The sequence below is a fragment of the Schistocerca cancellata genome, chromosome 5 (assembly GCF_023864275.1).
Source record: "Schistocerca cancellata isolate TAMUIC-IGC-003103 chromosome 5, iqSchCanc2.1, whole genome shotgun sequence".
Taxonomy (NCBI): domain Eukaryota; kingdom Metazoa; phylum Arthropoda; class Insecta; order Orthoptera; family Acrididae; genus Schistocerca; species Schistocerca cancellata.
In genome coordinates this window covers 197,375,712-197,388,339 of record NC_064630.1, presented here as the reverse complement: position 1 = coordinate 197,388,339, position 12,628 = coordinate 197,375,712, and the positions used below count along the sequence as shown (strand labels likewise).

General features: G+C 36.3%; 1 protein-coding gene across 1 annotated transcript; it reads right to left on the bottom strand.

Annotated features, from left to right (window-relative positions):
* Nucleotides 1-1,472: 1,472 nt before the first annotated feature.
* LOC126187929 (enhancer of polycomb homolog 1) lies at nt 1,473-5,577 on the bottom strand. Its single transcript, XM_049929291.1, has one exon. The coding sequence runs from the start codon at nt 5,391-5,393 to the stop codon at nt 3,555-3,557; it is 1,839 nt and encodes a 612-aa protein (XP_049785248.1). The 5' UTR covers nt 5,394-5,577; the 3' UTR covers nt 1,473-3,554.
* Nucleotides 5,578-12,628: the final 7,051 nt, after the last annotated feature.

Genomic DNA, 12,628 nt, shown 5'->3' with positions numbered 1-12,628 from the left:
AACACCAAGAATGACAAGAACTTTCAAAGATAAGATTAGAACAGGAGACAGACAGTGTTGCTTTGGAGCAGCTGGATGAGTAGAACAGTAGATACACATTGTTGTTGGATGAAGTAACAAGGGCTGCAACATCCTTCTTTGAAGTAGTGGCTTTTCTGTTAATTTGACTATGTTAACCTTATATTGAGTAATCACAAATAATTTATAACAGTTTAACAATAGCTAATTACCAATCACCTGCTTTACTATGCTATGTATACCTCGACAGGAACAGCAGAAAGTGGGCATGGGAGCTTAAAAATGTAGGCCACTTGATCAAATAACATGAAAGCAAAATGTAGGCCATTTGATTGAACAACATGAAAGCAAAGAGTGGCAGTGAGAGGAGACAAAGAGGCAAAATAACAAGGGAGTAGTTGGGTTTACGTAGTAGAACTGCTGGCAGATAGCACTGCAATTTGTTATTAAACTTAAGGACTATGACCTGCATCCCACAGGTCTTACACTAGGAAGAATGATTCACCATGGATCTTGGACCTGGAGGAATCATTCAAATTACTTTGACAGATGTGCTGGCAAATATACTTGCTATGCGGTAAAATAAGAAAATCTGCAATGACACCTCCAACCTGTTGGTGCTACAAAAGAGGTAGTGAGGAAGATACTGAAACAAATTAGTAAATAACATTTATGCATCCTTACAGCACTAGGTAATACTATGTCTTCGATATAATGAAGAACACAGTATTAATGGATGCACGAATATGCTTTTGAACAATATGAATGACATATCAACCACTAGAAGATAAAAGAAATCTTTTATGGGTCAGGTAGCATTATACAAGGTAATAACTGATAGTGCTACAGTTCAAACTGTACATGTGCATGTTGTATCTCAAAAGTATATAATCACTTATTAAAAAAAACCTCAAACCAGTTAGTGTACTTCCTTACACACTCATTTAGATGCTACACTCTCTACAGCATCTCAGATTTCTGCTATAGTACAAATTAATTGTCAGTTTAACAAGCTGCCGTCTTTCCTCCTAGTCCAGAAACTTTCTTCTTATGCATCAGTGTACACTGCAACACTCTCCTACTCCAACATTTCTGAACTTAGTGTCCCAAAACCCATAATATTTTCATCTGTTGTCACAACTCTTTCTTCTGAGCTCACACTCTACTGTAGAGCATTCAGTTCCTAATTGCTACTTCTTTTTGTTATGTCCATTATGCCTTGATTAGAAAGACAAAGTGATTTACATCGAAGAAAAAAGAAAGATTAGGCTTTAATGTCCCATTCACAACATGGTCATTAGAGGCAAGGCACAAGTTTGGTTTGAGGAAAGACAATGGGCCCTCCTCTTCAAAGAAACCATCATGACTAACACACACGTGCATCAGCGCACACGCGCATCAGCGCGCACGCCCCCCCCCCCCCCCCCCCCACACACACACACACAAAACCCTTCCATTTGTTAATGGCTCTCTTAGTACAGTGTAAGCATCAAAGGGGGCAAAGTAATTGTTTTGTTGCTGCCCACGGGCACAGTAAACCTGGGGCAGCAGCAGGTCAACACTAGATACAATCACATCTTCACAGTTAACACATTTTACTGAGTTGGAAGAGCGACGTCCACTTTTGTGTGCACACAGAAACAAAGTAAACAGTAGAAACTAACAATAATGATGAGTTACGTGTCATCCTCTATGCCTGACTAGTATCTGGTACCCGAGACGTGTCAACATGACAATGGGGAAAGAACAGAAAGTGTATGTATGCTCCTTCTCTGGTAATTGCCCAATAAGGAGCAAGCTATCAATCATTTTGATATTCTACTCTGAGCATATGCACAGTATTCTCCTTCTAATCTGTGAAATCTCATGAACAAGTATTTTTGCTTCCAGGACTACAAACACTTCATAAATGGCACAACATATCAACTTTTCCCCAGTATGAGTTTATATTCATCATCATCTAGAGCAGTGCAAGGAAAAGTTGATTGTATACCTTTGAACCATTGTCTTTTTTAATAATAAATATCAGATTTTTAACAAATAAATAGTTATCCTTATTGGAAACAAATGTCATGCTTTCCACACTGAAGCACTCCACTTGATAAAACATTACCCTGCACCAACAAAACAAATGTATGCATATTCGGAGATTAGTTGTTAATAAAACAATGAAACCGTACATTTGAAACTCTTGAGATTTTAATTCACAGTTCTTGCCAGATTGCACTACTACTATGTAACAGCAATGCAATGCAATTAGAAGTCAAAGATCTATTAATAACAAATGTCATCTTTCTGTACTGCAATAATCTGCCAAGATGTTATAACTTACAATGCTCTGAAAACCCAAAATAATAATTATTTCAGGACCATTAAATGACAGATGAAGTAGTACTGCGCACCTTTAGTACATATTACACAAGTAACATTGAACTGTTAAATTTATTTTGAAGTTTCCTTAGGCACACTTTTAAAAATCAGAAGCTTTCCAGTTAATACTGAATTCAGTTTTGTGTGACAAACAGAAACATTCATAATGATTGATCCCACAGTGTAAAGTAAAGTAAAATATGGGGCATAATGTAGAGAGCAATACTTTTATATATTGACTAGATACGAAGACCTCAGCATGCATTAGTATTTTCAACAGTTGATTGCTTGTCATCAAATGATGTTCAAGAATGGAACTGTTGTTTTGATGTTACAAATACACAGTATGCACAAATTCCTCAACTGCATTTACCAATTACAGTGTTCGTCCAGATCATAAGAACATGACTACTTAGTTTCTGAAGCCATCATTCATCCTATTTTTATCTGCTGCCATTATTTCCTAGCTCAAATGTCACCGAACAATGTGTTATTTATTACAGTTGTATTCTGGCACTTGCTCTAAGTCAACAATGTTTAATGAAAGTCAGTAAGTAACGCATTTCATATTTCTCCCACTGCAAAAATATATTTCCCTCAAAAGCCAAAATAATCATAAAAATTGTGGCGCAGAAGTATAAAGCTTTCACATTAATCACAGAGATTAAACACATCATTGCACATAACAATTAATTTTCACCTGTAATCTGAAATTGCTTTCTATAAAATAAACGATAAAATTTAGTAAGTGTTGTGTAACTATAACTTAAAATTGCCTTGTTTTACTGAATCACTAAAAACGTTCATTATCAAATTAAAAATTATAATAAGGAACTTTCTCTTCAGCATGAGCCATATTTTTGAGCAAGGGAAAAAATCCTACTCTTTGACAAGAGCCTTTACAAAGCTGGAGTTGTTTTTCATGCTTCCTTGAACAGCTGCTCTGCACCGAACCAATGTCAAGTTCAAATACAGCACATATTTTTTACTCAACTTATCACAATCTTGCATTCATGCTTCCAAGATTTTGAAACACCAACATAATTTTGTAACTTTATTCCTGAATATTTTTAAATAAATGTTTTCATAAAATCATGGGAGCCATGTGGATGTGCAACAATGTAGTAAGGACCTGTAAAGGGGAAAATTATAACCACTAAAAATTTTTAGTGCTCAGTTTCAGTCTTTACAGCAACATCTTGCATTGGGAGAGCAGAACTAGAATATGATTCAGCCGACGGCAACACCGCTACAGGAGCAGTTAATGCACTAGCAACACTCGGTCTTGAATCTACACTGAAATATGAACAGCCTATTCTGTCAACAAGTCTGTCTTCATAGGACACCTTTCCACCATTTATAATCACTTGTAATGGGTCAGTCTGACCACTAATACTTTTATTTTCACATTCGTCCTCCGTGAAAGCCTCTTGTTCACTATACGCTACATCAGAAAATGCTGATGCATCGAAGTCACCATCTGAATTTTTCTGCAACAGGGTCACAAACACTGTATCACTGTCACTATCATTCACTGGTCGAGGGAGCCATTCCTCTTCATCGCTACTAACTTCGGAATCAGTCTTAAAATTTAACACAGACAATGGTTTCACCTTATAACTTGAATAATTGTTAGGAAGTAGTCCCACTGAATCGTCATCATGGAGAGATAAAACATCCCCTCGGTCAAATATAATCCTCCCTCCTCTTCCTACTCTGCACCGAATTTTACTAATACCTGCAGCATTCGATACAACTGTCGAATCTTTACTCGTGCTGTTGCGGCTGTTGAAGGCACCACACAATGAAGCATGGTAATAACAGTTTTCCTTCCTACGGAAAGCAAAAGGGCCTTCACAGAGATCTTGTTCTTCGTCTGAAACAGTTGATTCTGTTAAAGCCATAGTCCTTGCTGTTGTACCATCAATTTCATCACCTGAAGTGCCAATATCCTGCAGTTTTGATGAGGAACCATAATGAAGATAATCACCACCAATCGAAAGCCCTGCACCTGATGAGCTTCCCATTTTATGTTTCCTTTTCTTGTAATGTCGCTTGACTTTAAGAGATGCATCACTTCCAATCATCTTTCCTTTACGACTATCATGTGCACTTAAACCAAACTGACTCGAAAAAGGAGATGTAAACTTAGGTTGTGCTTGTTTCATTGCTGAAACTTCTTCCAACAATTGGCCAGAAAAGTCACTAGCTTCGTAGCGCTTTTTAAATATCTCGAAAGTAAGACGAATGCCCTCCTTCTTAGTTTTCTCGCGGCGTTTAACAAGCTCAAGCAAAGAGACAGCTCTGCTAAGATCTCTTTTCAGTTTGAGCATTTTCTTATAAGACGTCTCACCGTTTTTCCTATTTTTCCTTGTCTGTATCTTTTCGGTTCTTCTTCTAAAAGCTACATAGGGATTGTTTGGAAGAGAACCTAACCTGTGTTCTGTTTTTACGTTTGGTATTAGCGGCTGCTGCAATTTCAACCGTTTGTTTAACCAATAATCGTAAACAGCAATAGCTAAATCTTCGTCTTCTTTTAGCAACCGCTTGGCCTCAGCAGCCGACAGAACAGTTCGCCCGCAAGCCTTCTCCAATTTATCCATCATTTCTTCAAATTTTACTGGTGTTAGATCCAATTTCGAGGTGCGTTTAAGCCATATCTCGTCATCTGAGTCCATATCATACTCTATGACATCCTGCTCCATTGCAATAGGCTGCATCCTAATAAGCTGCCTTGGCATTTCGAAGTTTGCTGGGTACAGTTCATTGTATACTTCTTCGTCTCCAATGTCATGCACCTCAGGAGTTGGAATAATAAGCCCACTGCATATTGCTCTTTGTAGATGATGCTCTCTTTCTTCTTCTTTTTCCATACCGCTAGGCATTTGAGGTACAGCTCTATTAATTGCAGTATAATCGGGCAAATCAGGCAGTTCTTCTGCCAAATATATTGGCATTGGCTTTGTTGCATCAAGAGCTCGTGCTCGAAATGATAATTTAACCATGTTTGTATAATACTGAATATCTTCGTTACCGAAAAGAAACTGTGTCCCCAACGTGACAGCAACACCAAATCACTAAAAGAATTCTGCTTCATTCAGTGCACTGCAAAATTACACAAACATAAACAAACATCGACAAAACTGTAAACATAGAAACAACTTTGCACAGAAAACGCTTCTGCAAAGATTCTACATACACCGAAAGAAAACTACACATCAAAGATCTTCCTTCAAAGTCATGTCACCAAAGCTAAGAGCATCGACCATTCTATGATCTATGGGTAGGAGAATGCGGAGAACGATAAAAGGAGTAGAGACTTTCGTATGTCATCCAAAAATTTTTGTCATCACCTCATCACCGCTCTTTATGCTGTTTATAAGTTATAGTTGACCATATATATTAAATATTGTACGGTTCTGTATAACATGCGTCAGAACAAACGATAGCAAACCAAATATAGCAGAGAGGATCTCAAACGGTCTGTTTTAATAGTAATAACAGTACTAGCGTAATTCATTCTTGGATCACTTTTACAAGGGTGTTAGACATACCTCGGAACTACAGATAAAGCACAAGAAGAGTAACATAAATTAGATATATTCAGTCGTGACCTTAGAATATGAATAATCTCTGCATAGGTCCCTTGAACAAAAAACCATGCCCAGCCGTAAGGAGAAAGCTGTGTCACATTTGTCAAAATCAGGGAAACAAAGAAAAACTTAAATTAGGACTGTCAGGTGGACATTGGAGAATCCATTTGCAACGAAATGAGGTTGCAAACTGGTCTTTTATTTGGGAGAAAGGACTCTCCCAAATAAAACACAAGTTTGGAACCTAATTTGGTTTATCCCAAGTATACAATAGTATCATTTAGTAATGTAAATTTTTTAAAAAGCTAATTTATTCATTTGTTGTACACACTAAACAGACATCATTTCATGATGTAATACTACACAATCTGACATCAGGGCTGCTACGACAATGCTTCACTTACATTTTGTGAATTACAATAAACAGACATGCCCGTTTTGAGGATTTCTATATGGAAACTGGCATTAGCCAGTTTTGTAGTAATAATCATTGTAAATACAAAGGGCAACTAAAACACATAGGAAGATTTACATGTTCAATAACCTACGTAATGATGCAGTGATGTCAAACCTAATGGTAGAACACAAAGTGTACAGCTCTGGGTGGGAGCATGTGATGTGGCTCATACTAAAAATAAAATTTTAAAAAATTGACCAAGCGCTGGATAGATGTATACCTAGTCGAACAGTTGGTAATTGCGTGAATCCTCCATGGTATGTAGCCTCTGTAAAGAAATAGCACAAAAGGTGTAAAGCCAAGGATAGAGCTACAGTTAAAACTTGACCATGTTGACTTTCTGATTCTTTTTCTGGAATTCTTATATTTGGTTTCCAATCTGTCATTTATTTAAATAAAATTTTAGTAGTATAAATGGTTTGTCTATTTCAGTTTAGCGATAAGTCACCTGTTCTTAAAAAAAGATTAACTGTTCCAATAAGAGAAACTTGTAAAAATTTTACATTAGTTGGTTTTTATACAACTTTTTAACTCCAAATATTACTTCAAAAAGTAATCAACCTTACCACGATGGAGAAACGATAGAAATTAAGAAAAATTTATTAATTCGAAAAAGCCAAGTATTCGCATTAAAGCTGATGAAATTTTAAATAGAGTTACTATTGAGAGTGATCTTAAGTTGTATATGGATATCAAAGAAGGTAATATTGCAAGTGTGCTAGGATTTAATAATCAAATTATTGAAACTAATAAAAAGAATGTTTGAAACAATGTTCCTAAAATTATTCTGTTCGAATTAATTAATAAAAATTTAATCTAGCTGATGGAATGTTTGTAAAGCATTAGTATCATGTTCATCAAGAAACTAATATTATTGTTTCACTCAAACCTAAGGCAGATTTTGGAAGACCAATAACTTATAAACCATATTATCCTGCAGCTATTCCTGTTTTTTATCCTATTCAAAATTTTAGAAATTACTGTAAACCATGAAAATAAGAACCTAATTGACTTTGGGTAACAGCTGCTTTAAAAAAGGCTTCATAAATTTTATCCTTAATAATACATGAACAAAATCGAGAGTTATCGGTTTTACTCATTCCCTGTGAATGAGAAAACAAAAGATAATGTAAATGCAGCCAACAAGGATATAAAGATTGAAATAAATATTGGTGATGGATGGCTTCATACAAATCATGCACAATTATACATGAACTTTAGAACTTTTATAGCTAATTTTGATGGATCAGAATCAGACTATCCAACATGTGATAAAAAATTCAATAAAAAATTAATCGATAATAATATGGAAATACTGTTTGATTTTGTGACCATAAAGAAAGGAAATAATATGTTATCTAGAATCGACCATCTTTTTATTCCATCAACAGCTATGTTATATTTGACTTCATCTTTTACTGATAAAATCAGCTTGGACGAATATATTCTTAATAATGGAGAAATAATGAATAAGAAAAACGAGGTGCTTTATCCATTTGGTTTCTTTGGTGGATTATTTAAAGATTATAAATAAATTATGTGGGAAGGAGATTTAATAATAATTTTTACAAGGTCTTCTAGTTCTGGAGATGCAGTTCTTACATAGCCTGATTATAATGATGCTGAAGTTGAAATTAAAGATACACTTCATAAGGAAGGAAAAATTGTAATGGAATCGATGGAAATTCGTGTCTCAATTGTTAAATATGAACCAAATTACATGTTAGAACAACGAGAAAATTTTCTGAAAAATCCAAAAATTTCGATATCTTTTTATAAACCTCAAACTGTAATAGTTGCAGGGTTGAGTTGTAAGAGAAATTTTGAAGTTGTTATATTATAACTCTGCAGAATTTGATACGCCATATTTTGCATTTGTTACATGACAGATAAAATGTAAAAATAATCAGTTACTTGACTCTTCATTACTCGATCATGTTAATCTAGAGAATATATACTTGAAAAGCGGAAGAAACGAAATTTTCCATCAGGAGATGTGGAATATTAATCCTCCACATAATTTTCTCAGAATATACGATGCATTTATCAATTTCAAACGAGTTACACTACTCAAATCAGACACTGCCATAACTCTATAATTTCATAATGTACTATCCTATCTATGTGATTAACATGACCCATAGAAAAAATATTGTTACAAGTCAGAAGACAACTACGAAACTTTGCGAAACTTTTAATGGAAAAATTCCTTCAGATACCTCAGCATATGTAACAATATAAGGTAAGAAAAATTTGACTTACCATCCACAGCACTGAATACTTACCGAAAATTTTCAATTATACAAATGAATAAAAAACTAGAAAAAGTTATGGAACTGTTAACTTCAATTTTACATTTCTTTAGAAGCATTTTCCGAAAAATAGACGACATAAAAACTGAAAAAATTTAGTATGGCAATGAGAATACGATATTTCAGATAGCTCTTGTTTTGTATATTACATTATCATTTTGAATTTTCAAAATCGGTTAATATTTTGTTTGAGATCGATACTTTTCCCCACTCATCAAGGCAAACAATATAGCTAGCGCAACTGTTTCGTCAGTGCTAGCATCAGAGGAAATGAGATAATGTCACTTGCTGGCTTTTTCTCCATTCTATCTACACCATTCATTAAGCAGTCTATAACTTCATTCAGAGAAGTTGCTGAAGCAGTCGCCACTTACAACAGTATGGAATATCCTTCGTTTTTAATATTTAACATTCTTTTTAAATCTTATTTTGAGTGTTGTGAATGAACATTACACGTTATTTACGTTTCACCACTTCAAATAAAATACGAAAATGTGAAGAAAATTATTTAGTTACACCCAAAATAAAATGGTGAAAACAGCATTGTTAGAAAGGACTTTGTCATTCATACTCCAATTACATATACAAATTGCAGTCGAATACATTTACTCCCAAAGTGCCCCAGGCCAGGAGTGGGCTGTCCACCCAAGGAATGGGGATCATCAATCATCAAGTCACTGCTGTTCGATTTCTGCCTCCTCAACTGAAGATGACGAGACCAGATACAAGAGGATGGCTACCTAGACTTCGAGATGGACTTCGAAAAAACCCAGAGGGTAAAATGAAACAAAGAGAGTTACATCTAGGAAAAGCTCTCTGGGTTTCCTTCATAACGTGTCGAAGGTTTTTGGCCTTTTTGAGAACGAATTTTTTATTTAAACTAATTCTACTGCCCAGTTAAATAATAAAATACGCTGAACTGGAGAGCCAGTAAAATTTTAATATGAATTATTCTTTGTGAGAATGAATTAATTATTTTTCTTATGTGCATCTATTACAAAAAGAACATTAAATTTATTTTTCTATGTTCACCTTTAGAACAAAAAAAAATTTTTTTATAATAAGTGAATCTGATAAGAAAAAAATATTCATTTTCATTAATTTTCTTTGTAATTTATTATAAAATATACGTTTCTTAATGAAACTACGCAAGTTTGACCTGAAAAAATGGACTATAGTAGCTAGAAAGTGTAGGTTCTAAGTAACATTAATAAGTGTAGGTTCTAAGTAACCTACACTTTCTAGTTACTAATGTAAGTGGAATGTAACCTGGACCAGAAGACTTGCCACAGCCATTGTCAGTTTGCTGTTTACACAGACATATGGTTATAAGACTGCCCAGTAAATGTGCTAGGTAGCCATATTTGAAGGCTGCACTGTTGCAAACTGTAACTGCATTTCAAGAGGTTTTCCGATAGATACAAGGTCTGTTCAAAAACTTCCGCAGCTTTCTCCACAAAATTTTTCTACGCTTGCCTTTCACTTATTGTGCATGGTCTCCTTCGAAATACTCTCCTCCATAGTTGATACACCACTCCCAACATCGTTTCCACTTCCGATAGCAGTCTTGGTACGCCTCTTACTGGGTCGCGTGAATCGCCACCTGTGAATTTTCAATTATCTCGTCTATCGTTGCAAATCTTCATCCTTTCAGCGAGGTTTTCAACAAAGGAAATAAAAAGAAGTCCACAGAGGCCAAGTGTGAATAGTATGGAGGCTGAGGCAGCACAATGATTTCGTTTTTTGTGCAATAGAAGCCACGCACCATCAAGAATGAATGTGCGGGTGCGTTATCGTGATGCAAGATCCGTGATTTATCTCGCCACATTTATGTCCGTTTCCTCCTCACATTTTCTTGCAGGCATCAAACATGACTCGATAGTACCATCGGGTAACAGTTTGTCCCTGTGATACGAATTCATTGTGAGTTAATTCTTCAAAGTCACAGAAAACTATCACCATAGTTTTGACATTAGACCTGAACTGACGATCTTTTTTTAGTATTGGAGAATCTTTCCCGACCCATGGTGGAGACTGAACATTGGTCTTGACATCATAACTGTAGACACAGGTTTCATCACCAGTTATGATTCTCTTAAGGAACATCTCGTTCTCATTTGCGTGATCGAAAAGCTCTTCACAGATAACGAGGCAATGGTCTTTCTGCTCTCGACTCATGAGCTGTTGGACAAACTTGGAGGCAACACAATGCATTCCAAGATGCTGTGTCATGATTTCGTGACATGATCCAATTGAAATGTTACATTCCTGTGCAATGTCTCGGTCTGTCAGTCTTCGATTGACATGCACACTGTCGTTGACTTTCATGCCATCAGCATCAACCATAGACGTCGAAGGGCGTCCTCAATGAGGGTTATCTTTAACTTCCATCCAACCATTTTTAAACCTGGTGAAACATTCGTAACATTGAGTATGTCTGAAGCACTCATCACCACAGGCTTCCTGCATCATTTGGTGTGTCTGTATAAAGTTTTCTTGAATTTCACGCAAAATTTAATTCAGACGTGTTGTTCCTCTAACTCTGCCATCTCGAAATTCGCAAACTGTGCAACACAGCACTGAAAAATAACCAACAGACATAAAACAATGAAACTTCCGGCAGCTACACATTAAATGCAGGCGTGTGCAGGGATACCAAGCGCATTTCACTTCAACACATCATTGGCACGAAATTACGAATTTTACGGAATTTTTTGAACAGACTTCTTATTAATGTCCAGCTATATATACAGTTAATGTGGCTCGCTTATCACTAAATTCGAGCGAGAGCACACTGCTTCAAGATGCATGTTGAGCATGCTTGGTATCTGGCATCTCCCGTGCAAGTGATGTGGTGCTGTAAGGGAGGCTCCATGCTTTAAGATGTGGTACTGACACATACATGGATGGCTATTATTCAAGTACTCCGAAACCCCAGGACAAAAATTAACTTACCATTTAGCTGCTTAACGGCATTCGTAGCTAGTACAGCACTGCTAGATCACACTGCTAGTAGGTATTGCTTTACTGGATGAGGATGTGGAAGATGGGATGTGGTCATTCTTTACAGCACTTGCAGACATCATTAAATTAACAATGTTCCTGTTAATCGGACACTACTGTGTTACAGACATAGTGGTTTCACATTTGGGGATCTGTAGCTGTCTTAGCGGCCCCTTATTGTTAGAGGGCCCGCACAACCGACAGGCAAGACGGGTGCCGACCCCCTTTCAGGAGCGCGCAGACAAACATCGCCAGCGGTCAGAACCAATAACAGAATTTCCAAATAAACCTGGAACTATTTCGCCAGACAACATGTGACTGTGTTCCACCAATCGGAACTCATATGACTCGGGTAGCACTCCGCCGACCTGGCTTTATAAGCACACCTAGACCATCAGATCAGCAGTGTTTACCAACCGTTAGGAACAGCTCCAGCCAGTACCTAAGCTGGCCCTAGCATTGTATTCACTTGCTGTAGCATTGTAGTAGCACTTGTATTTTGTAGTGTAGATTTTTGGTCAGTATTTTCTTCCATTGTCTTGTTTCTTATCTGGTTTGCCACCAAAAGAGTTGTGAGGTTTTTTCTGTTTTTTCTTGCATTTAACATTTAGTGTATGCCAAGAAGACGTTTTTATTTAATTGTAATAAAGTGCACTCAAATTGACTCTTAGTTCTTTCCTACCAACTGCAGGACACTACAGTGGCAATAGTTTATTTACTCTACAGTCTCGATTTTGTGAAGGGCTTACATAAAACATGCTCAGTACTTTGGTTATAGATTCGAAAGCCATGACTTATAGTAATATTACCAACGATTTTTAAGTAGTATAACTCCCTTGTCAAACAAACAACTCCCCTAGAGGAGTGGGTGGTCT